General features: G+C 37.6%; 1 protein-coding gene across 16 annotated transcripts in view; it reads right to left on the bottom strand.

Annotated features, from left to right (window-relative positions):
• Positions 1 to 26,629, bottom strand: part of BAZ2B (bromodomain adjacent to zinc finger domain 2B) — a 157,029-nt gene that overhangs the window by 128,002 nt on the left and 2,398 nt on the right. For 14 of the 16 annotated variants that reach the window (XM_074828366.1, XM_074828374.1, XM_074828368.1 and 11 more), the window contains exon 2: positions 23,740 to 23,852. The exons of the other annotated variants lie outside the window; for them this stretch is intronic. In XM_074828366.1, the coding sequence (XP_074684467.1) occupies positions 23,740 to 23,823 (84 nt within the window). In that variant the 5' untranslated portion in view covers positions 23,824 to 23,852. The remainder of the gene's footprint in view (positions 1 to 23,739; positions 23,853 to 26,629) is intronic. 16 annotated transcript variants of the gene reach the window in all.

The raw sequence follows: 26,629 nt of genomic DNA, 5'->3' as shown, positions 1-26,629 counted from the left end.
TACTGTTCCTCTTCCTGCCATCATCATCAGTGGAAGATGAAAGAAAAATGTGACAAGAGTTAAGTTCTTACTGCAAAGGAAGTGCCATTTCATCCTTTAACATTCATTTGGAGCTGAACAACAAGAGAAGGTCTGAGTATTACTGCATTAAGAGGGACTTTATTTTCATCCTCTGTTTAAAGACTGACCACTACCTTGAGACTGCATATTTGCTCTGCCATGTTGTAAGCTCCAGCAAACAAGGAGGGAGCAGGAAGAAGTGCCTTCAGCATTCAAGTAGTTGCTCCTGTCTGAGGAAAAGACACAGTAATTGTTTTGCATATTGCTCCATTAGCCAGAAGCCCCGGTCAGAAACAAAACTTCACTGCATTTTCCATGATTCAGGGAAACATGAACAGTATTAAAAAAGCAGTAATTGCTCAGACACAAACATAGCTGGGGAAAAGAGAGAGAAAACAAGGATAAAAAAAGCCAGTCAAGGGAAGAAAATAACAAAAAAAACAAACCTATGAGAAAGGGGAAATAGCCTTTTTTTAAAATTAATAAATTAGGTTACTTAATTGAAGACTAAAAACACAATGCAAGTGAAAAGAGGAAAAAGCACACAGGAACACAGTGACAATTCATTGCATTATTATTATTATAGTTATTACAACTGTGAATACAAACAGTTTGAAGTCTTTTTAATTTTTGCAAATTCTCAGTACTGATATAGGCACCTTTATTACACGTGTCTACTATGACAGCCAGCACGAAGTTGAGACATCATATTTAAAAGGTCGGTAAGTCACTTTTATTGAAGTCTCCCAGCACTGAAATCTCCTGGTAACACATGGTTAGATGAGGTGTGACACATAGGTTTCATTCCTAATTAAATTGTATCAAGTACACAAGCAAGTATCAAGACTCCTGTTCTTGCAACTGTAAGAAGAAGCTACTTCTTTCTTATTCCCAGGTCCTTAACAGATAAAGTAGTTAGATCTCTAAAATTTGAAATTCAGGCTCCTTCTGATGTGACAAACAGAAACAGCCTGTATCTTCTCTAATAAAAGCAATTAGCAGCTGCAAGATAAAGCAGGTTAACCAAATGGAACTGGAAATTAGTTGGTTATCAAGTATAGCTACATTTAAACATCCTTTGCATCAGATCTTGTCTCTCTATATTTTCACACTGATGACAAAAACATCATCCTGCTTTTTAGCAAAATCAATTAATCCAAATTGGGGGGGAAAAAAAAAAATCTATATTAACCAGACAGGAAATAAAGATAAATTCGTATGTATATGGTTTTCTTAAACACTAACAAATATCTCTCTCACTGAATAATACATAGAATGGTTTGGGTTGGAAGGGACGACGTCAAAGCCCATCCAGTGCCACCCCCTGCCCCGGGCAAGGACACCTTCCACTAGCCCAGGTTGCCCAAAGCCCCGTCCAACCTGGCCTTGAACCCTTCCAGGGAGGGGGCAGCCACACCTTCTCTGGGCAACCTGTGCCAGGGCCTCACCACCCTCACAGGGAAGAATTTCTTCCTTAGGTCTAATCTGAATCTGCCCTACCAGTCACCTGCCATTTAGAGCCTGAGGTATCGTGGGAGAAAAAGACCACCCGTACTGTGTGACACTGAAGAGTTAACTTAGACCTAATGCAGAAATACTGGTTTTGAGGCAGAAACAAAGGTACACTTTACTGTTACTTGAAACTGTTCTCTTGATGTGTGATACATATAAAAAAACGCTCACATTCTTCAGATTAAATACACAAGAAATTAAATGACCCCAAGCAGGTAGGACTTAATGTATTTTCATAAAACACAAGTCACAAATAGACATTCTGGGAAAAAAGAATTCTGTGCAATGCATTTGAAAGCTTATTTGGCGGAGTACTACCAGAACCCAAGAACAAAACCACTTTCAGAAAAAACAATCTTATATAATGCTAAGATCATACTATTTACTATATATCAGTCCATATATTTTATAGGCACATCAGAAAAAACAAGAGTATGTTCAACAATAAGAGTATTATAGAAATGGAGACAGCTTTTACCTACAAATGTATATGAAGGAACAACAATAATTCATTGTAACTCTAATTCACTTTTGCCCAAGACACCATTATCTTCTTTAAGCACAAATATGAAACACCTTTAGACACTGGAATATTCTGCCTACAAGGACCAACAGTTTCCATCTATCCACAAACCAAGCCAGCATAATACAATGTTCAAACACAGACACACACTCTGCAGTAGGCCAAACACCTCCAGATTTCATCTCTATCTTTTTCTTCTAAGATAACAATCACAGAATCCCACATTGATACCTGTCATACCAAACAGATCAGAGTAACACTTATTTTACATATCGCATAGTCCTTAGACAGTAATATCACATTGCCTCTTCTGTATTTCACAATGCATACTCTTCAATTCTGTCCTTGAGAACCACATAGCTTGCTGCTTTTACACTACTGCAGAAGCAGCTTTTACACTACTGCAGAGTTGCATAGCCTTGTCCTGGGAGATGCCATTAACAAATACCTAGTAATATAAGATAGTAAGAAAAATATATCTGGATATGAAGCAGCTGTGATAATAAAATACCCCATTTGTAATTCAAATATTGCACCTTCATTCTGGTTCAACAGTGTTTAATAGAACATTTGATTTAAATTAAAAATCTTGTAGTAAACTTTATTGGTTTACATCACTCCACTACATTTAGATTGGAACACTGCTCTTATTAACCAGTGAAAACTACAAGATAATGGATCATACAGTATGTTTCCTAGTTACACGTAGAGCAAAGACAGCATTACTTTTTTAAACAACCAACAAAAGATGTAAAAAATAGGTTTTGTTATTACAGACAGATTTTTATTTTTTTAAGAAAGTATTTGTTTAGTTTCTGATGTTTACTGCCTTGCCAAAAAATGGCACTGAAGTCGGCAAGCTAACTTTAGCATGGCAAAAAGAACAAAAGGAAACACTGATTTTCCTAATTTTCAAAATCACAATATGTTTACGTATCACCCTTTATGTCTTCATATTTGCAGAAATGGAGAATGATTATTAAAAGGTGGAATTACAATCATAAAAAAATGAAACTCATGAACATATTTTATCAAATTAAAACAGTGACTTTGAAGTAACATTTTACACTTTAGGAACAATAAAAGGCCTCAAATCGGTCAATGTGCAAATAATCGTATCAAAGGCAACATAAAAGTCTGCATCACAGAAAAACAACAGTACTCATGGACATCTTCAGTCGTTTAGCCCTGAACTGTCAAGACACATGACGTGAGCCATGACTGGCATACCTAGCTGATTTATCATATCACATGGTAAGTACAGGTGTAAGACATGCTACCTGAAAAAAAAGCCACTTCGGTGGGTGAAGTCTGTTCCACAGTTTCCTAAACACAAAACCCTGCTACAGAAATTTCATTTCCCTGAAGCTAAAAGGCAAGGCAGACCCTCCAGCTGAGACTACCACACAAAATTCTGGAATAGAGAAGTTACATTGCTCCCTGCTAGCATGCAAAATGTAGGCACTGAGAAAGCCAGTAAGCAGACAAGACAGGAGTCAGGTAAATGAGTCTTACACACTACAGGAGCACCGACAGATATGCAACAACTCTATGTCCAGTAAAAGGAAAATATTTTCCTTCTCACAAAGAGAAGATAAGCACTGTTTTAATTTATGCCAATAGTGTCATTTATACCTTGGCTCTGTAATGCCTGGTTAAGGTAAAAAAGCAGGTACAAGTGATTTACATTTAGTTGGACTTGGTAATTATTTTATTATAAGCTTAGTAGCAAGTTCTTCGGTTCTGTCTTTGATGGATTACTGCATATATTTACATTGCCAAGTTCTCCCTTACTCAAAACCTGAGGAGGGAGAAGGTTGATTTTTTTCTTTTATTAAAATTAGCTCCTTTGTTTTTCCCTGAAAACCGGCAACTATTTCCATTCAACTTTATCCGTGCCTAAACAAAATAAACAGCTTCCTTGTCTGTAGCTCCATTCTGTCAACTGACAACATTTTTATTATTCTGAGGAAAAGCAACACAAAGAACCGAAGTTTAACCTATAATGCTCAGGTTTCACTGTACTCTCTCACAGTTTATCACAAAGTTACTAAGATCACCTGTGTCGACATTCTCTCATAACATGATACAACAGCAGTACAAGAAAAGCCATTTTGTACTTTCCACATTTGTCAGTTTCCTTAAGGCACACTTTTATGAAGTCCTCCTCTCTCACGACATTGTGCATTAACTGTCAAAACAGTATAAACTAAGAAATAACAGAACAACAGAAAGTTATCTTTTTAAAGATCGTATTGAGTAGACTGCATTTTAAATCCTCATGCATCTTATTCCAATGAAACTTAAAGACCTCAGAATTTTAGAATACGTTACTTCGAGACCGTAGCAATATTCTACTCTTCTGGTCAAGACTTATGACTCTGTGCGTACTGACAGAAAATTAGTTTAAACAACTCATGAAAACATCTTAAAATATAAAACAGGTGACACACAGAATCACAAGAGTGGTTGAGATTGAAAAGGAGGTCATCTTGTCAAACCCCCTTGCTCAAGCAGAGTCGCCTAGAGTCAGTTGCCCAAAACTGTCCAGACAACTTTGGAGTATCTCCAAGAGAAGACTTTACAACAGCTCTGGGCAACCTCTGTCAGTGCTCAGTCACCCTCAAGTATTTCCTGATGTTCAGAGGGAACCTTCTGTGTGCCAGTTTGTGCCCATTGCCCCTTGTCTGGTCACTGGGCACCTCCGAAAAGAGCCTGGCTCTGTCCGCTTTGCACCCTCCCTCCAGGTATTTATACACCTTGGTGAGATTCCCCTGAGCCTTCTCCTCTCTCTGGGCTGAGCAGTCCCAGCTCTCAGCCCTCCCTCACAGGGGAGATGCTCTGGTCCCTTTAACACCTTAATGGCCATTTACTGGACTCTCTTCAGTAGCTCACTCTCTCTCCCATATTAATGGCCTCAGAACCAGACACAGAACTCTACCCTTCCAACAGATTTCACCTCTGTCCTCCAGCATGTATTTAGCTGTCTTTCAAACAGTGAAATGGCATAAAGAATTATGGTAACAGCTTAGGAATTATGATAACTCTCATGGCATGAAGACCCATCATAACTAGGCTCAAAGAAACAGAAACTGCATGCAGATGTTTCTCCATACTACTGGAAAACATAGTTCCATGATATTAATGAAGAAAAAACATTGACAGTGTTGCAGCACCAAAACAACCAACTACAAGACACCTCTGGAAGTTGGAAGTGTAAAGCAAGCTAGCAATTTAACCTCTTACTACTCAAAAGAAAACTGAGAATTAGGTAGGAGTGATGGACTCTACTGCCAGGAGTGCCAGTGTTTCTCCTATACTCCCCCTTCTCCCTTCCAATGAGCCAAGACTTGCTGAAGTGATGACATAAATCTTGGCCACATATGAGAAGAAAAAAGTGAATTATATACACAGAAAATAAACTCTAAAAATAAGGAACTAGTGGTAGTCATAAATTTTTTACTTCAAACCATTCATATATATTAAATTCGTTACCCTAGCATCATTCTAGTACAATAGCAACGGTCTGGCCTCTGATGATGATGATAAGCAAACAGCAGCATGGATTACAGCAAGCCTGAAGACTTTATTAATGGCTACCTATTGAAAATAACAATAGCTTTGTGCTTCAGATTATTTTCCTTCTGCTTCCCTACTCTTTCTGGGCAAAATAAGCTTCCAAGTACTTTCTTCTGGTCTGTGAGTTTTCAGGTTCAGGGTAAGAACACAGTTTTGACTCAGGTTTCTGCTAAGACAAAGGTCGACAAGATAACTTTTGAACCTGTAGAAGAAAGTTGTCTGCCCAGTGACTGAAAGAGAAAATACTGTAAAGAAAGGGCACTAAAACCTCAGTGGAAGGGACCACTTCAGGTGAAGTCTGAATACACCATGTGGTTTTTACCAGAATATCCTTGCCTTTTCATTTCTTAAAGGCTGAAGTTTGAGCTAAAAAATGAAACTTCCACCACTGTTTAGCACTAATTTAACTCTGCTACTAATGGAGTCCAAAGCACCTCTAACAAAGTATCGATAGAAATGCTAAGCATTTTTCAAACATTGCCCTAAGTATCAATCAATATCTGAATATCTCAGACAAAAAACATTAAAACAAATTAGTAATAATCCACTCTGGAATAGTTTTATTAACAAACTACTGCTTATTTAGAAGGAAAGATGGTCAAGGTATAAATTCTTCTAAAACTTAACATGCTTGCTTTCATTTTGTGATCTACAGACCCTTGGTAACCTGACCCCTGACTGCTTCTTGGTGGCCCATAAAAAATAACCAGGAAAGCAAGCAACAGAGAAGTTGAAAATTAATCATCCTGAGACCACAGTCTTTAAAAGATGCAATTTCTGATTATTTCATTGGTCGCAATAGGCAAAAGTATTCCATTTTTTTAAAAAAAGGAACTTAAATGTCTTGTTTAAAAAACAAAGCTTCTGTTCAAGTCCTATAAGAAAATGTAGTCTTACACTTTTGCAGTTCAAAACTAGTTAAGATTTATACTGGTCTGATGGCACCTAACTTCTGTCAGCTGAGTCAAAACATACCGAAACCTGTTTTTCAGCAACGATATGATGACTTCTTTTCTAACATCAACAGAAGTTAATTATTGCCACATGTATGAACCAGGGTGATTTATATTACAATAAAGCAGCCGTTTGTGCAGGCTTTTTAATTCCTGACAAACAGGTCTGACTCTTGCTAGTCTGGTTTACAGTATGGAAGTGAATCAGGTATGATCTGCAATACTGAAATCCAGTCCATGATATTAAAATAAAAAAATAGGGGGAAAAAAAAATCCTTCACTTGCGTTAAAAATAGTCATGACTACTATTTAAAACCCTATGGTTTTCATTTACATTTGACCAAATAATATGGCACGTCTGGCTTTTACTGATGAAACTGCAATCAGCTGTCCGTAAACTAACCATGTGCACAGCCCGTTTCACAGGACACTGCCAGGCACACAGACTATGGTTCCAGAAAACCCCCAACTAAAACCTGTCTATGCATTTCATAAAGGCAAGTCTTTGTTTCACACATCAATGCAAATGTTTGTTCTCTCATGTAACACTGGAATGAAAAGATAACAACAAATTAGCGTGACTTGCGTTAGCCTATCTGCACCCTCAATAAGAAATACCTACATGTGCACATGGGAATGATTCTAAGGTATTTTCACCAACAGAAATAATTGGATTGCTTATTGCTTGTACTTACATACATAAACATCATTCTATTCACATTACTTAAAAGTGACCAACATCTTTAATTGAAATCACACTGAATTTATTCTGAAAACATAATTTTGATCCAGAAAGTAAACTTCAGTATCCACATTCTATCACATACAGAGCACATATAAGAAGGTACCATGCAAAAGCTTTTTACTACAGGTTTCTTTATGTGCATGATACTTTTGAGGTGGCAGAAAAAAAACTCTGCTATGAGCAGTGTTCCTATGATGGTCCTTTGCATTTTCCTACTGCCATAAACCAGATCGTCTCCAAGGAATACAAGCCCACTGCAACAACCCACTCGGCAAGGACAGTGATGACAGTGAAGACGTACTGGCTGGAAGGTGCGCACACGCTGAGGAACTGGAGAACTGCTCGGCGCAGGGGTGAAGTAACACTAATGCTGCCTATAATTTCCTCAGCTGAAGGGTCTAATCTGCGCATCTTCAACACAGTGATTGATTTTCACAAAAGTGCAGAACTCTGCCTTTGAATGTCTAGCCTACTTTCAGTTATGGCTGAAAATGAATGGCAAACAAATTACTGCATGGAATGGACAGGCACATGGACAAACAGGTGAACAGACACAGTGTGGTCATAAAATTTTACATGCGTTGACAACAGGTACTTAAAAGGGAAAGAGCCACAAAGGAACCTCCTGGGTAATTAGGAGTAACCAGAAGCATTATAGATGCAGTTGAGTTTTATCAGAAATTACTTGTTCCATTTCATAAACAACATTCGAGTTCAATCTCTGTGTATAATAAAAGTGCATAAATACAAGTTAATCTGCAGCTCCAAGGCTAACAAGGCTCTGGATCCATGACAATAACTAAGGATTCTCAAAAATTTACATTATGTAGAATCAGTATTTGAAAGTGTGTTTCATTTTTTAACCAATCGCATTCTATGCATCGCAGGCAGCTTTTTAATTGGGATGGTACCTCACATCATTAAGATCACAATATGAATAGTGTACATGCACCAAAGCAAAACTTTTAAGTACAAAACACTACCATACTCAAAACAATATCATATTCACTGGATCAGCAGCCATATGTAATACTTTCCTTCTTTCTCTGATGATTGTGTCTAGAAAAGGTAGTTATGTTTAAAAAACAAACCCAAAATGCTCAGACTTGGAATCTGCCCAGAAGAATTTAGAGCCTACATTCTTCGCTCTGTGATTCAGTGTAAGTGGGGTAACACATTTTTCATAGTAAAGAAAGTATCAGTTAATGAAATGAGGAGACTGTTGAAATCTGATAGATAATTTTGGGTGAGAAAAAGTGTACATTATTATGTTCTGAAGACAGAAACACCCAAATTACTACAGGTACTAAACCAGCATTAATGTTACTACTGAAATCATGAAAAGCCCAGTCACTGAGGAATTCAAGGCTGAAATTCTGCAAAACAGTTTTACATGCTTAGCTCCTTTAAGTGTCAGTAAGTCAATGCCTGTTTATGTATGCAGGCACACACTTAAATCTATTCAGGATTAAGATGTATTGACTTAATTAACTGCATCTGAGTTATGATACATGCCCTACATCTAATGGTAAACTTGTGTAGTGGGGTCACTCGAGATCTATATACTGCTTAAGTTTTCTTCTAGCAGATGCAGGCCCCAATTCAAGGAATACAAATGACAACTAAACAAGCACCTTTATGGAATCATAGAATCATTTAGGTTGGAAAAGACCTTAAGATCATAGAGTTCAACTATTAACCTAACACTGCCCAGGCCACCACTAAACCATGCCCCTAAGTGCCACATCTACGTGTCTTAAAGACCTCCAGGGACAGTGACTCCACCACTTCCCTGGGCAGTCTGTTCCAGTGCTTGACAACCCTTTTGGTGAAGAAATTTCTCCTAATATCCAATCTAAACCTCCCCTGGTACAACTTGAGGCTGTTTCCTCTTGTCCTATCGCTGGTTACTTGGGAGAAGAGACCTCCTTTCAGGCAATTGTAGAGAACGATAGGGTCTCCCTTCAGCTTCCTCTTCTCCAGGTTAAACAACCCCAGTTCCCTCAGCCACTGCTCACAGGACTTCATCTCCAGACCCTTTACCAGCTTCGTTGCCATTCTCTGAACACACTCCAGCACCTTAATGTCTTTCTTGTAAAGTGAGGGGCCCAAAACTGAACCCAGTATTTGAGGTGAAGCCTCACCAGTGGGGAGTACAGGGGGATGACCAGGCCCCCAGTCCTGCTGGCCACACTATTGCTGATACAAGCCAGGATGCTGTTGGCCTTCTTGGCCACCTGGGCACACTGTTGGCTCATATTCAGCTGCTGTCAACCAACACCCCCAGGTCCTTTTCCGCCAGGCAACTTTCTAGCCACTCTGCCCCACGCCTGTAGTGTTACGTGGGGTTGTTGTGACCCAGGTGCAGGACCCAGCATTGAGCCTTGTTGAACCTCATACAATTGGCCTTAGCTCACTGATCCAGCCTGTCCAGACCGCTCTGTAGAGCATTTCTACCTTCAAGCAGCTCAACACTCCCACCCAACTTGGTGTCATCTGCAAATTTACTGAGGGTGCACTTGATCCCCTTGTCCAGATTATTGATAAAGATATTAAACAGAACTGGCCCCAATACTGAGCCCTGGGCAACGCCAGTTGTGACTGGCTGCCAACTGGATTTAACTCCATTCACCACCACTCTTCGGGCCCGGGCATCTGGCCGTTTTTTTTTACCCAGTGAACAGTACGCCTGTCCAAGCCATAAGCAGTCAGTCTGTCCAGGAAAATGCTGTGTGAAACAGCATCAAAGGCTTTAGTAAAGTCCAGGTAAACAACATCCACAGCCTTTCCTTCACCCACTAAGCAGGTCACCTTGTCATAGAAGGAGACCAGGTTTGTCAAGCAGGACCTGCCTTTCATAAACCCATGCTGACTGGGCCTGATCACCTGGTCTGGTTGTCCTGTACATGCTGCGTGATGGCACTCAAGGTGATCTGCTCCATAACCACCCCTGGCACCAAGGTCAGACTGAGAGGTCTTTTAGTTCCCAGGATCCTGCTTCTGGCCCTTCCTGTAGATGGGCATCACATTTGTTAACCTCCAGGCAACTGAGTCCTCCTCGGTCATCCAGGACTGCTGATAAATGACAAAAAGTGGCTCAGTGAGCTTTTCTGCCAGCTCCCTCAGTACCCCTGGGTGGATCCCATGCAGTTCCATAGACTTGGGTGTGTTTAAGTGGTGTAGCAGGTCACTAACCATTTCCCCTTGGATTATGGGAGCTTCATTCTGCTCTCTGTCCCTGTCTTCCAGCTCAGGGGGCTGGGTACCCCGAGAACAACTGATCTTACTATTAAAGACTGAGGCAAAGAAGGCATTAAACACCCAGTCTTTTCCTCATCCTTTGTCACTATGTTTTCCCCTGCATCCAATAAAGGATGGAGAGTCTCCTTAGCCCCCCCTCTGTTACTAATGTATTTATAGAAACATTTTTTATTGTTTTTTACAGTAACCACATTAAGTTCTAGTTGGGCTTTGGCCCTTCTAACTTTCTTCCTGCGCAATCTCAGGACATCTTTATATCCCTCCCAAGTTGCCTGTCCCTTCTTCCAAAGGTCATAAACTCTCTTTTTTTACCCTAAGTTCCAGCCAAAGCTCTCTGTTCAGCCAGGCCAGTCTTCTTTCCTGCCAGCTCCTCTCTCAGCACATGGGGACAGCCTCCTCCTGCGCCTTTAGGTTTTCCTTCTTGAAGAATGTCCAGCCTTCCTGGACTCCTCTGCCCTTCAGCGCTGCCTCCCAAGGGATTCTGGCAACCAGGCTCCTAAACAGGCCAAAGTCTGCCCTCCAGAAGTCCAAGGTAGCAGTTCTGCTGACCCCTCTCCTTACTTCTCTGAGAACTGAACACTATCATTTCATGATCACTGTTCCCAAGTCGGCCTCCAACCATCACATAACCCACAAGTCCTTCTCTGTTCACAAACAACAGATCCAGCGGGGTGCCTTCCCTAGTTTAGATCCTTTACTGAAATATAATTTGTGAATAAGTGCACACCTTCTTGTTGAATCAAGGTTTACAACCGATGTTAACCCAGTACATTAGTCTTAATAAGCACACTGCATCAGGTCACTTTCACTTAACAGTCCTCTGCATTAGATCAGTTTTGCTTCAACTGTATACATTCCATTCAGAAAACAATCATATTGACAAACTGGAGACCTTAATTTTCACAATGTACATGAATTAGAGACAAACTTAAGCTCATGAGCAGACTTAACTTGCTTAATTTAGCCTAATCAAAATAAGACACTTTTTAAGTAACTAAGTTCCAAAAAGTTTCTTTAAAAATAGCATTGTGATATTGAAGCCACAAACCTCTCAAGAAGTTGTTAAAAAAACAAAGCGAAACAAACTAAAAGCTTTGTTGCACTAGAGCAAAATCTATTTCAACACTTCAGAATTACCCATGTATCACATTCCTACTACTGCTATTTCTCTTAGTCCTATAATGAAAGTTAAACGCAGTATATCCATGTACAGAATGGCCAACATAATAGTTAAGACCATTTATGATGATCAATATACTCAGGCTTCTGTGTTTAAAAATAACGTTGTTTGCTATTAGGAGCAATGTCTAGCAAGTGATAGAGTGACCTGGCATTTAGCCAAGGTTAAACCACCACACAAGTATAATTCTGAGATATTCTTATTTTAAAAGCTGCATTTCAGAGAGCAATTACCCCCCAAAATGCTCTCCTTATTAGTACTATGTCGTTCACATTGACAGCACTGATAGGTTATACCTGCTCCACTCAAAAAAGACAAAACAAAGAGTAACATCTTTACACAGTTTCTGATACGTTTTTAATGTTCTCCTTTCACAGATGATCCAGAGGGAAAACAGGCTGAGAACTGTATGTCACAGGTGGCCTCTTTCAGCCTTCTTTTATGTACAAGTTACAACAGGCCTTCCCTTCACCAGATGCAAACTCTATGCCTCAGCTACTGTAAGACCCACAGGACACAAGTAGTTTCAACATTTTTATTTATTACTCCAGCCAAACACATTAGCTCAAATTTAACTGCAACTTACTTGCCATGTTGTGTGAAGTCTTTAGGATAGGACATTTTTCATTTCCATTTAATATGATGCCAACAACATACACTGAGTTGACAGCTACTGTGGTTTGTCTTCTGGATTTTTTTAGGTCATAACTCACAAGAAACTGGTACTTTCCACGTAGCAGTTTTGTTGTTTACTATACTGCTACCACAATTTCTTCCCAATGAAAAGGAAGAACTTGTATTAGCCACGTAACTAACCTCTAAGCACCTTATATATTTTTACTAGTAGTTTCACATTATTCCCATTCCTAAAATTCTGTTCAACGCTGAAGACCTTTTCAGAAAGTTCATAAAAACATATTTAAAATATATTCAAGACATACAGATGTTTTTCAATAAGAGCTTCTTGTACATAAAAAATAAAAACTCCTTTTTTGAACAAAACTCTTAACAATGTGTTGTGAAGTTCTGCTCAAAATTCTCTTCCTTGTAAAAATCTCATACCAGCACCTCCGACATTGTTTCGGATGGCTTCGGACTTTAACACTTGTAAGGCAAATTCAGAATTCCAAATTTACGAAACTGGATTTTCTTGTTATTTTTCCAGCATGTGCTTTAATTTCTACTTCTAATATGTAAATTGTTACACCTTAGCTATAATATGCATTCTGCACACTGAAAATGTTGCATTTTGTAATTCTGTGGTCCAAATGTTTATATATGCTAATACACAGACACAAGCACCTACACCCTATCCAAAGCTTAAATTTTCTAAAACTGACGAAGGATTTGTTCCAGTCATCAAAAAGAAATATTCAAATATAACAATTATTCAAATGCATCGAACAGTCTATACTTTCAAAACTTCTCTTAAACCAAATAAAAAAATATTTTTAAAAAGTTTACAATAGAACAATGAAGTTAATGCTCTAGGAATTAGTAAAATTAGTCTAGGATTAACAGTTGAGGCCTGTAAGAATTTAGTCCATAGCCCAAATGTTTGTTCACACAAAGTTTCAAAAACAAAGGAGTTGTTTTAATGGCTTGTCACTGGTTTTCAGAATGCTTTATTTGGCTAAAATACCTGTTATTTTTCTTGCAAGACACCTGTGCAGTTTGGTCTGAATGGAATTTTATTTGCATCTACCAAATGTTTACTAAATCAGTGACTGAAATGCATTTATGGAGACATGCACTAAGGTCCAAAGTGTTCATTTTTAGGCTTTAATGGAAACATACACAATTTAAGACACAACATAATTATGTATCAAACCCTGAAATCACTTGTCAAATCCAAAAATGAAGCAGCTCTTCAATTCTATCTTCTACTGACCCATTAATCTGACTACTCATGACCTTCTCCTCAAATCCATAACAAAGTCCCCATTCTCAAGTGCTTTTTTTGCAAGTCAGATGAGTCACAAAAAGGTAAAGCAGAAGCTGCCAGAGTAACTTAAGTATTTACTTTATCCTCCCCTCTAAAACATCTGTTCCCATGGAAAGAAAAGGAGAAACTAAGTCAGACAGTTCAGTTGCTGGCTGCTGGTTCTCCAGTTCTGCTTTTGTTCCCATGGCAACTGATGTGGCATCAGGAAAAACAAATAAAATAAAAAGGATAAACAACAGCTGAGGGTAGAAGTGCTATTTCACCAAAAAAAAAAAAAAAGAAAAGAAAGAAAAAGAGATCTCTGTCTCTGTACTCCAAAATGCTGATAAATATAAATTACAACATTAGAGGCCCTGTGCTAGAAGTCAAAAACCAGTCTGCGAAAATAACCACACAAGAATGATCTCAAGCATCAAACTCTTCATCTATAAAATAATCTGCACAGCATGAAAACTCTTCATCATCCAGTAAAATCCTTCTTCCCCCCTCCCATGTAAGAGCACACATATATACTGCCATACACAGTTGTCATCTATTTGCTCATGCATATCTGGCATCATAACAAATGAGCTTGTCCCAAGCTTATTTCAGAACAGAAATAGCTTCTGTTTTCCCTCCATTTTTTTACTTTGTGCAGCTCAGCCCTGAACTGCCACAAGCATCAGAGATTGAATCCAAAGTATTCTCAGTAAGTACTACCCAGTCACTGTTATCCTTGGCCACTGTCTCAAGAGAAAACAGAATGGGCTGCTGATTGGACAAAACTTTAATCACGTCTCTGCCAGTAAAACATGGCAAAATATGAGCGATTCCTTTGGTCTACACATTGTTCTTTAACTCTGCCATTTCCTGGACAGTTTTTCCTTCTGAATGCTTTTCGACTCTGATCCTGCAACTTCTGGTTTGTTTTTAACTCTGCTGAAGCTAACAATAGGTTATGGCCTACAACCTATGAGGATCTTTTTTTTTCCCCCCCATGTTTCCAGTTCACTTGAGAGAGGATTACATACACCAATATATATTTAATATAAGCAACACTGCAACATGCAGTTGCTTCAAGACTGTTTCTTATGCAGGGAAAATATATACATTAGGACTAAGGACTAGGTATGGAATGTGCTATCTTCAACCCTTCCTTTCCAATTTTGAGAGTATTTGAGATCCAGACTATTTTAGAAATGTATGAGGTTCATCTTATCAGATACAGTGTTAGGAGAATTTATTCAAGACACAGAATGAAAATATCCTCTTCCCCAGAATTAATTTCCTAGAGCTGGAGAGAAGGTAAAGAAATACTTAAATGGCGGGGGGGGGGGGAGGGGGGGGGTGTGTGTGTGTGTAAAGGCTGAATAATTTACAAATATCACCCCTGATAAACCTGAAGACTAAATATACACACACAGGGACAGGGAAGGAAAAGTATATGGAAAGTCTGTAAGTTTAAAGTTACAGTACATAAAATTATTCTCTATTACATGATGTTAATGGCAGAATGCACATTAACAAACTCAATGCAAAAAGACCACGGTAAGGAACCAAGAACAAAGGACAGGATAATCCGTGATGACTGAAAAAACTGTGGTGAGCAATCACAAACCAAAGATGATTACTTTTCAATCCCTCACATAAAAACATGAAGAAACCTCTATATTAATTTAAATCTTAGAAGAATTTTCATATTTTTGGCATCCTTATTATTCCACCTACATAAATTATCAAAGACACAAAACATCAAATATCAACAAAACCAAAATTAAGAGCAACTAACTCAGAATAAAGGTCCACCTACACAAGTAATAAACATTTTGAGAAAGAATAAAGGTAGTATCCTTCTCTCAGAAACCAGAAGTATGAAGATTTAACAAACCTAACGTTGAATTTCAATCACCATGTTCAGCAGTCACTGATAAACACATCTTCCATTAATATATCTAGTCATTCTAAGAGTCTTGTAATTTTGCTCTCCGCAGCATCCAAGGATGATTCCACAAATTAAGCCAGCATCAAGTGAAAAGCATTACTTCTTGTTTTATATTAACAAACTATGTTTCACTGGGTTATTTCCATTCCAATATTTCAGTCATATCTGAAATGCTAAAAAATTGTTTTCTATTTACTTCACTACTCCAAGCATAACTTTACAGCACTTTGTCATAGCCCAAGCTGAAGATTTCTATATACTCTCATCTCATATGGAAAGCGTTCCAAAACTGATGATTCCTTTCAGTTTTATTTGCTCTTTATTCTATTTGACAGGGTGACCTGAATTAATATAGTGTCCTAGATGTTTTCTGGTTTGTCCTTTTTTTTTTTTTTTCCTCCCAGTATTGTGTCAAACTTGCATTGTGACTGCTGCTGACCTGATGTTTTTAGCAGAACTATGCATTATGACTCCAATTTCTCTACCTGATGGCAGGTAATTAATTTAAAACCCATCACTATGTATGTTTAGTTCATGTTATTCTCCCTGCTTCCCTCTGCTCCATGTGCATTACTTCAAATTCATCAGTGACTAATTTCATGCAGCCACTTTGTCTCCTGAGATTCTTCCAGTTCAGTTTGATCTTTTCATAAGCATGGTGGTTTTTCACAATGATAAAACTTTTTTTCGTTAACAGATAAACTCAGCCTGGACCCTAGAAGGTCCTTTCAAATCACATCCTATTAAAAAAAAATATCCTGCATTGTAACCAAGCCATCAAAAAATCTGACATCACTCATTGTAAACACAAGCTACTCAGTAGCAGAAATCAATATGGGTCTCATGAATTTAAAGTACGTTGTTTGTAAACACAGTTCAAAAAATCTTAACTAGTGTTAACTACTTTTAATCTGCACATGGCTGCTTCTTTTTCAGAATAAAACTTAGTAAGTCAGAATTTCAGTAAACCAAAAATCTATAAAGCATTTGGTGAATTCATGCTGCAAGTGAAATGTTCTTACAAAATTGGGTATATACATGAAGCAATCTGATGCCTCTTTGCCTATGTAGTGCAACATTTTAGAGTCAGTTTTCCATTTTTCTGTACATAAACGTTAACATGCATGTCCAAGAAATAAGTATCTTAACTTTCATTATGATACTGCAATGGGATAGGTTACAGAGTTAGATCCAATCGCCACACCAAGTGCAAAAGAAATAACTGTCTTTTCAAGAAATTTAAGAGACACAAAATGAAAGGCCCATTATGTCCTTTTCTCAGGGGAACAGTTTAGGTTGGAACAGTTTTGACCTGGAAAATGGGCATTAACTGAATCTGTGAACATCTTTCCATCCCTAATAAGATAGGCAAACAATTCACAAGTCATTTACTTGTCATCCTACTTTTTTTCCTCCAAGTAAACCATCACAAACTTTAGAATTAAAAAATATGACTAAAAAAAAGGTGACAATTAGTCATACCAGCAACTATGCCTTCTTACCAAGCCAGAGAAACCTTTCAACACAGTACTAGATCACTGTACATACAAAACAATACATGAATCTTCATTTCTACCCTTGACATTCTGAGATTATAAGTAACGTATCTAAATAACACAGGTAACTTCTCTAAACTGCTCCTTTATTTCTTCTGGGCTGGTAAGAACTATCTACCAATCTGTCTAATGCTATACTGAAACAGTGGTCACTGTGCACCTCCAGGCTGACTAAATCCTAACACAATAAAATGCAACATTTGCTTCTAAAAAATCAAATACCGTATACCTCAAACATTCTTCTGAAACATCTCTGAAAAACCTGTATGTTTAAGTGCTTGTCACTGCTTTCCACAATCAGCAGTTCTTGCTAAACATATTACAACTTACAGTGCTGTTTTCAGTCCGAGAATACTGATTTACTATTTCTGGGTCACCTTTTCTGTCAGGGGTCTCCCCCAGAAGTTAGCATATAATTTTTTCCCCAAAAAATCTGAAGTGACTATTATAAAGAATCAGACTTGAAATTTCACACTCAAATAGCTCTTTAAAATTTAAGCAAACTTTTGCAGAAGAGTACAAATTATTTATTGAGTTATGAATCACTCAAATTATATATGGAAACAGACACTTGTAAGGGGCTGCTAAACTAAAGATGATGATTCTGTGTATAAATTGAACATAATATAATGAACATGAAGATTTATACACATCACCTAATTATCTTAACACTTAAATTATCTATATTATCGCCTACGCCGCTGGAAGGAACAGGGACAAACAAACACTAAAGAATGAACCTTTCTCTCAGTCCAAGTTTTATAAAATCAATAGAATGCAGGCCAGTTCTGTTGAGGTCAACGTATGAAGCAAAAATAAGTAACTCAGCTTTACCAAGTGTGTTAGAGATTCCACTTACCTGCATTTCAGATATCTCCTACAACATATAACACAGATCATTCCACAAGATGATTGCTAATTGAAGCCATTTCACAAGATACCAAAACTACAATAGTTATATAACTTAAGCATTTCGAGGCAAAGAAATAAAAAGTGGTTGTCCCCCCTACGTGTCTATTATTATAAAGTCTTTACACTATTAACATATGTCTCAAAATACATATTTCCATGACTGCAAAAAGATTGTAGGCTACATTTAAACGCTACTCTGAATAAACCACTTATATTAACACAAAAAACTTTGCAATATGCTGTATATCCATAACTTCAAAATTGTTAACACTGAAAATTTACTGGCATCTGCAAGAGTCAAAAAGATTATAAATTTACCTCAGTGATAATCAGAAACAGCTTGACACATAGAAAACATCTCTCAAAAGACTCAGGAAATTATTCCGAACTGCACTGTATCTTTCACGCATAGAAATAAAAGGAAAATTACCTAGCATAATCTGTTCCTTTTAGTTCCTAATGCTAGGAGAAAAAGGGTATTTTATAGCTGACTGCACTTACTAGCGCACTTAAATTTAGTTTTACCTTAAAATAAGTAAGAGTGAATTCCTTCCTTCCCCACATGCCCTTTGACTATTCCTTTGCACAATGAACACACTTCATGCAGTCATAAAAAAATACTTCAAAACCAGCCCTCTGGCTCAACTGTGGAATCAATACTTGCCAATCTTGTTCAAAAATACATTTGGTTCAATGAAGATGACTTGCTATACATTTAAGCCTTGCGGGGGGGGGGGGGGGGGGGGCAGGGGCAGAACAAGGCTTGAAAAACACTTCAAGGAAAAAAAAGATGACAACTGCAGAAAAATACAGTGCTAAAATGACAGTTATATGCCAAACAATAAAGGGCCTTCAGTAACAGTTTGTTGTCATTTTAGGAATATATTCTTTCCTTAAGCCTTTTTTTTTTTCCTCCCTTTTCTAAAGTTTACTTCTCCAAACACTCTTACATGCATTAAGTAGCAAGTAAACTATACAAAACCTTTAATATTATTTGGTAGCTGTTGGCAAATTAAAAAACAAAAAACAAACAAGGCAAACAGAAGGCCTCCAGTATGCCATACAAAGACTTTGCAGTTTGGGACATCCCTGTTTTGTGTATAAACATCCACCTACTTTGCTTAAACCCTACCCTCCAAATCCTTCTCCAATACATTCAAGGAATGACTAAATCAGAGTGCTTTCCCTACTAAGTTGCCAGAAAGATAAAGAATTGATGGAATGCATTACTATGGGTTTTTTCCAATAATCTACACCCTTTCGTTGTCTTTAATCAAGACTTTGGATCTCAATTTTCTTCCTATTTCTCAGACTTTCTTTGAGACAGTAGCTTTTTGACATGGTCTATATTGACAACATGGTGGGGGGAAAAAAAAAGTCAATCACTGTCTGCTGTTGTCTGATTATCAATGATTACTAAGGGGGGGGGGCAGGGGGAAGCATCCATTTACTTCTTTAGAGTCCCACTTAAGATAATTTCCCCAAAAGAGGAATCTATTGTTTCTAATATCAGACTTGGTAAGTGACAAAACAGAAGAATTCTCCTTGCTTTGAAAGCTCTTACAACTGTGCTATAAAGAACTTAAATTCTGGCATTACAGCTGTTGTAGAGTTTGGGTCCCCAAATGATCTGACTATTGAGCACTCTTCTCTACTGCCTCACTTTTCTCCTAAACCACACAGTTGTAGTCTCAACTATTATCTCTGATCTAGCTCTTTCATCAACATTGAAAAGAAGCAGTGAGGTGCTTAAGGGTAACTCCAAGGATGAAAAATGATCAGAGCTGCAATGGAAAAATACTGGTTTGCATTTCTTATGGTTTAGCCTTTTTAAAATTGCTGTAACTACTTAGAAAAGACCACATCTGTGATAATATCTTTTATTAAATCAACTGATACAGCTTGAAAAACTAGACTCTCTTTCAGGCATGTATGCCTGACATTTTTAACTGACTATCACAGTAAGGAACCTTCCTTAATGGCTTCCCATCTTCCTGGATCCATGCATATGAAGTAAGAATTTATTTACAACTTTCCTTAGTAATGCTTTCTATCTACATGCCAGGTTATGAGGCAGTAGTAACCTACAACATACTGGATCAGAAGATGTGTGGAAAGTGGGCATTTTGGGCTCCCTTTTATTCCCACAGGAACTAAGGATGTTTGGGAAACTGATTTTCATAGCCAACAGTATAGTTCTCCTTTTAGAAGTTCCAGTCACTAGGGCAAAGATACAGAAAAGCTATCAAACTGAATGTATAAACTAGTGGAAATACCTCACTTTATTTCTAACCTGGAAAAGTAAAACTGGAAGAAGGGCAGGGGGAAATCAACTTTACTAACACAGCTTATATATTTATATTACTAACCAATATTTCTTAAGTATGCATTTTTCACATTATAATGACAGATAAGCTTAGCCATGTAAGAGTACAGTCATTTCCAACATATCTATTATTTTTTCCATGTGATACTCAGCAAGACTGTGCTTACGACTATTTCACCACACCATCATTTTGTGTAATATAACCACATTTTATACTTCTGGATTTTCCTCCAGAAACACTGGGCATACCACGCATGAAAACCACAAATTTCAGCAACTACTGTTTTAGCAATGTAACCTTGGGTAAATTTAACAAAGATTTCTTATTCAGAACAACAAAAGCTACCAAAGGACTACAAAGGTTGGCTGATGTTATGTAAAGCAGCATAAAAAACTAAAAAGATTTTGTATTTAAGATGTATGTCACTGCTCACCCTTACACTTTCTTTCCTCAAAGCTCAGTTTATCATTTTATTCAGCATTTAGTTAAAATTAAATATTTAATACTGAGGGTGTTCTATGATGCAAGCACAGCTAAAATGAAAGGCCTCTGTGGCTGCAGTGACCAGATTTCAAATGCAGGTAGATCAATAAAAAAAAAACCTCAAGCACAACCTCCATGTGTGAGTAGAATGGTTTATAATAGCTTGCAAATTACTATGTGCTTGCTGTAACCAGCTGTTCTTAAATTATGAATATGCAACCAATTCATGCTAAAGCCAAATCCCAGCACTATTTCTACAGGGAAATCCCAGTAGTTTTTGCTTGTTCTACATGTTAGTTCTGTTAAGGATACAAATAGCAGTAAGCTTCAGAACAAATAGGACCAAACTATTGGCGTTTCATGCACTAAATCCATTATCACAGCAGGGGTTGTCAATCTCTAGAACTTTCCTGTAACAGCTCAGGCAATACAACAACGATCTCCCAGACAAAAAATAAAAATTAAAAAAAAAAAAAAAATCTCCACAAGAGTACACGAAAGCCCCTCTGCCAAGCTAAGGCTTTTTTGCTTCAGCCAATCAGACGGTCAGTCCTGACCTGCTTGAAGGCTTCCATCAAGCTTCAAACCCTTAAAAACATCAATCATAAAAACAAAGACAGGACACTGAATTATACAGTATTAACCTCCAGGGTTTGCATACAAAGACCTTAGATTTATTTATGTCCTAGCACGTTAAGAGCTTTAGTACACTGTTTTTTACACCAAACTGGCTGCCAATTTGATGGACCTCTCTGCCCTCAGCAGGAGTACAGTGTCTTTGATTAATGAGTGCATGCTTGTGGAAAAGTGTAAGAACAGAAAATGGGGCAAAATGCACACAATTATGTCCCTACACATCTGATGGACCACTGCAATAATTTTCGTCAAAGTGGTTTTCTTTCGGGGTTATTTTGCTGATTATATTTGGATACCACACACCACTGCTCTAAGTAAGCATCTGATAAAATGCAATGCGTTGTTTACTAAAGAAAAGAATCAGCGTTAGAAAAACATGAATTCATTAATACAAATGTATTAATAAATAGGGTCACAATCCAAAAAAGTTAGCTACATATTCAAAGCGAAGGAAAAAATACTTCCTAGAAGATTTCAAAGCTTTAGCTTCTTGTCCAACAGTCTCATGACTGAGATTCAAGCTCAAGAACAGCTAAGCAGAGTATTTAGTGCCTTTAAATCACCATATTTAATAAATATTCTGAAGAAAATCTAGTTTACACTTCCTGCAATTTGCAAGAAAATACTGCTACGCTTCTCCATTATTCAAAAAGTAAACTTCATTATCCCTTCCAACAAATCCAGAGCAGAAGTAAGTTCTGTGTAAGGCTCCAAAAATAAGACAACATCTGACAGTCACTGCATTATTTCTAACCGTATCTTCTTTTCCAAGGTTTTATACTGCAAACACTACCCGAGACAAGTCTTTATACTCAGCATTCCCACTGATTTCAATGGGACAATTACTAATGTAAACAGTCCATCGGGTAGACCAATTTTTCAGATGGTGCCTTTACATTTTTAGTAGTTTGAATTTTAAGGTTTTGTGTGATTCCTCCCTCGGGGGCTAGAAAAATCTCTGCAATCTCTTTTTGCAAACTACCAAGGCTTAACCCATTCAGCTCTTTACAATGCCTGACCTACATCAAGTGAAAAGAGAGTCTTACGTCCTTTAGACACAGAAAACAAGACATTCAGGAGGCCCTGATGGGTGTGAGCAGGAAGGCAATGGGAGAGATTGCACATTAATGGCAACACGCATCATCGTTCTGAAAGAATGGGAGGCTGACAAAGCCCAGCACAGCTTTCTGAAAGTCCGTACTTGGAGACTTCCGAGAGATCATCTGTCACTATGTAAGGTTTAAAAATGTATACTGTCTTTCATATCTGTCTTTTCCCCACCGATCTGAAAAACATTCACATAAAAAGAGAAGAAACTGGTATTAGGAATTTTGTCAAATGCATAAATTAATTCTGCTAAACTAAGCAGGGAAAAACCCTGTATCTTCTTTTCCTTGTTGCTACACTAAAAACCCAAAACAAGCGTAAGACTTCCTCACTCTCTGCGAGTGTTTCTTTCACTGATACAGAGAAATGATTACTTGTTTTAAGACTTATTTACTTATAGAAAACTGCTTAGCAACTTATTTCCTTACTTATAGCAAGTTATAGTATTATAGTATTTTTAAAATATTGCTAAGAATCCTGCTTGCCCAGACTGTTCTGTGGAATTTTACCAAGGACTGATGTGTTCATCAAAACAAAGCAGTTTACTGTGAAAATCTACCAAGAACTGCAGTGTTCAGCAAAATATCATGTTTTTGTCCTCGAGGAACAGGTGTGCTCTAACTAGTTCGGCCTCGGTAATGAGTAAAGATAGACATATACGGATGGTAGAAGTTTCATTGCTTCCCTTAAATAAGATAGCATGAGTAAACCAGCTGAAAAACATTTTTGTTTTTCAAGAAATTGGCCAAGAGAATCTGCGCATGCTCAGGGGAAAAAACAAGGTGAGAAAGACTAGGAGCCTTCCTCCCAAAGACCCCCGAAGATGCCCCCCAGGAGGCAATGCACAGGTGCAAAGATAACATAAACTGTGACACCAGCCTCTAGAACTAACCCAGCCTTACTCATGCATATGCATGTTTGTGTTATGTAATCCAGTGAATATGTATATCCACACTCGATAAGTTTTTGGTAAAAAGTGCTGTTGGTGTGCAAGGTTTGTAGAGAAATCCCCTTGCACCCCAGCCGGAGTAAAACATACCTGCTTTATAACTCTATTTCGAGTTGTAGAGTCTTTTTTCCGCGAATCATCACCTGGTGGTCTCTTAAATGCCAATACCACCATAAAATAAGTCACAATTTCTCCTCCCTCCCCTAAAAAAGAAACAAAAATCGAAATGATACTGTAGAATTAGGATTTGTTGTATTTCCTTTTAAATCTCATAGGAACTTCTGTATCAGACTTTAAAAAGCATATCGATTTTTTTCTTTTTAAGGAATGGCTTAAGACCACAGCATTATATAGTGTAAATTTAGGGCAATAAAGAGATAAAAGAGTAAACTAGAACTTAACACAGCTAATATGTGAAACTCTGTGCTAATTGGATTAAATGTTCCACATATTTTTTTAACTTAAAATTGTATGATTAAGAGAGTAACAGAAAAATAATGCCTCTTGGTTGGCCCTTCTCAGCGACTGGATGAAAACAGGGTCCCAATTTCTTCTAACAACTAGGTGCACTCAGTGTAGCTACTCGTGGAGTTATTCTCTGCAGAATAACAACTGACGCATTTCAATTTTCAAGGAAACATCTACCCAGCACACTACAGATGAGTCAGTGAATAAAGCTTTCTACCTCCACCACCAACTTCTAGCGATGTTGGTAAAGGACTAAATCCTTCTGTGCACCAGGGTCCTTATTTAACTGTGAAACTACCACATTCTCATCTTCATAAATGTACTAAGAAACACAAGTAAAGAAATTAATGTGACCCTACTATTTCCCTTATGCAAATCTTCTGGTGACTCCTTGTTGATTTGTTTGTTGCCTTTTTTTTTTTCTTTTTAATAAGCAGGCAAAAAATGGGTGAGTGGGGTGGGGGAGGATCTATTTTCTCTAATCTGACTAATACAGTATCCTTGTTTCTGTTCTTCATCAGTAAAGAGTCAGCTCGGAAGAACTCCAACCCCCTACCACTCACTTAAAGATCAGCTTCCATTCTACCATGGCACAGAACTATTACAATAAAAATAGTCTTAAAATGCAGCAGTATAACCAAAGATTTTTAAAGAGCATAAGTGTCAGTCACAAAGCGGATGTTTCACTTCCTCCTTTGATGTGGTGGGGAAGATCATCTGTACCTAAATTTTGAATTCTGCATAATGTTATCTTCACCACAAACTTTCAATTTCTTTAAAATATGCTGACCAACACATACTTACTACATTCTCTCAATGTTCAGGATGTTGTAAACTATCCAACAATCACAAAAAACACTGCTGTCCTTGACACCTATGGCAGTGTTTCTTCTGATGGCAATTTACAGTCACAAACTAGTTTATAATGTGGTATGACATAATTTACTGAAAGTACTGTAGTAAAACAAAATTAACTCAAAAGTTGAACAACACTTGGGAGAAACACTGGTAGACTTTGGGAATCTTCACTGGGCCAAATTATCTAAGTAATGAAAACACAAAGCACCGCTCTTCTGTAATCCTCTATTAGAACAAAGTTTGCTGATTGGAAAAAAAAACACCACCACACAACTATTTGGTTTTATTTAAGGTTACTTGCACTAGGGACTGGGGTGGTGAGTAGAATCACAGTGAAGCGATTTGAACTGTGGGACGCCCTTACTGTATCAGGGGATGTGTGTGTAGCAAATTGCATTTTTGGTTGTGCTAAATCTACCTCCCAACAGTTAAAATCTCTTAATCCCAAATATGCCATTATAAGAACATTATAAAACTAAAAGCAGTCAAGTACTAATGCCTCCTTTCCTAATTCAGGGAGACAGAGAGCTCAAACTTCCTTTTCTTTACAACTGTGATATTCCACATCTTGTGTAGGAACAGAAAAGTAGCAACAAAGACATTAACAATTGCAGTTCAAGCTGGGAGTGACTGTTCTGTTTCAATTCAATGACACCACTAATGGCTTCTTAGCAGTTCCATGAAATCAACCAGCTGTCAAGTCGATGCATCAGAAGGAACAGTTATGCACTCCCATAAGAAAAAGCAACACATCAGGATGTTTTGCAAAACATCTGCTCCTTTACACTGCAGTTCTATAATAAACATGCAAACAAAGAAAATGAGAAAAAGGGCAACAGGACCTAAGAAGAAAGACTTCCATTACTTTCTTATTTGCATTTTCAGCTTCTCCTAAAAAGATAAAAAATCAGTCTTGTAGCACTTCCTTCTTATCATAAGGTCAGTATAAAGATTAAACAAATACACTGCAGTGGTCAACCAACGCTTATTCTCTCCATAATACAAAAGTATTGCTAATTTATCTTTTGAAAATGCACAGCATCTTATTACATGTTCATGAAAATCAACTACTTCTCACCAAAAGGTAAACGAACGTATTTAGTTACCTTTCCCCTAACACTATTCAAATAATTTTACAATGTTATTGACAACCTACAATAATCTACAAGAAGGAATCCTAAAAACATTACTTTTTCCAAGAACACTGACTTGTAAGGAACCCAGCACAGTGGAATTTAATTAAAAAAAATAGGATGACAAACAGCAGTACCACAATTCTAGTTTATTTTCAATATACATTAGTCACAAAACCTTATTTTGTGCCATTCCAAACAGACTTTGGGTCAGCAGTAAAAAGGGAACACTGCCTGATCCTCTGAAGAAACATTTCTTACCCCTCAGAGAGTTGTATTTATTAAGAACTTCATCACAACCTGGTATTAATAATCCGTTTCTTGCAAGGAATTGGTACCATCCTTGATTAAATAAATATCCCCTGCTTGAAGTGAACGTAAAATTTCTTGAACATCAAAGAGAACCCTTAAGAACTCCTAATGCTTCCTCTATACACACTTTACAAAAATTACCTTGGCTGCCATTTTCTTAATATTATGTAGTTTATTGATTTTGCAGCATTGTGACAAAAACATGTATG

This window comes from Strix aluco, chromosome 6 (assembly GCF_031877795.1).
Source record: "Strix aluco isolate bStrAlu1 chromosome 6, bStrAlu1.hap1, whole genome shotgun sequence".
Classification (NCBI taxonomy): domain Eukaryota; kingdom Metazoa; phylum Chordata; class Aves; order Strigiformes; family Strigidae; genus Strix; species Strix aluco.
This window is presented reverse-complemented; position numbering and strand designations above follow the sequence as displayed.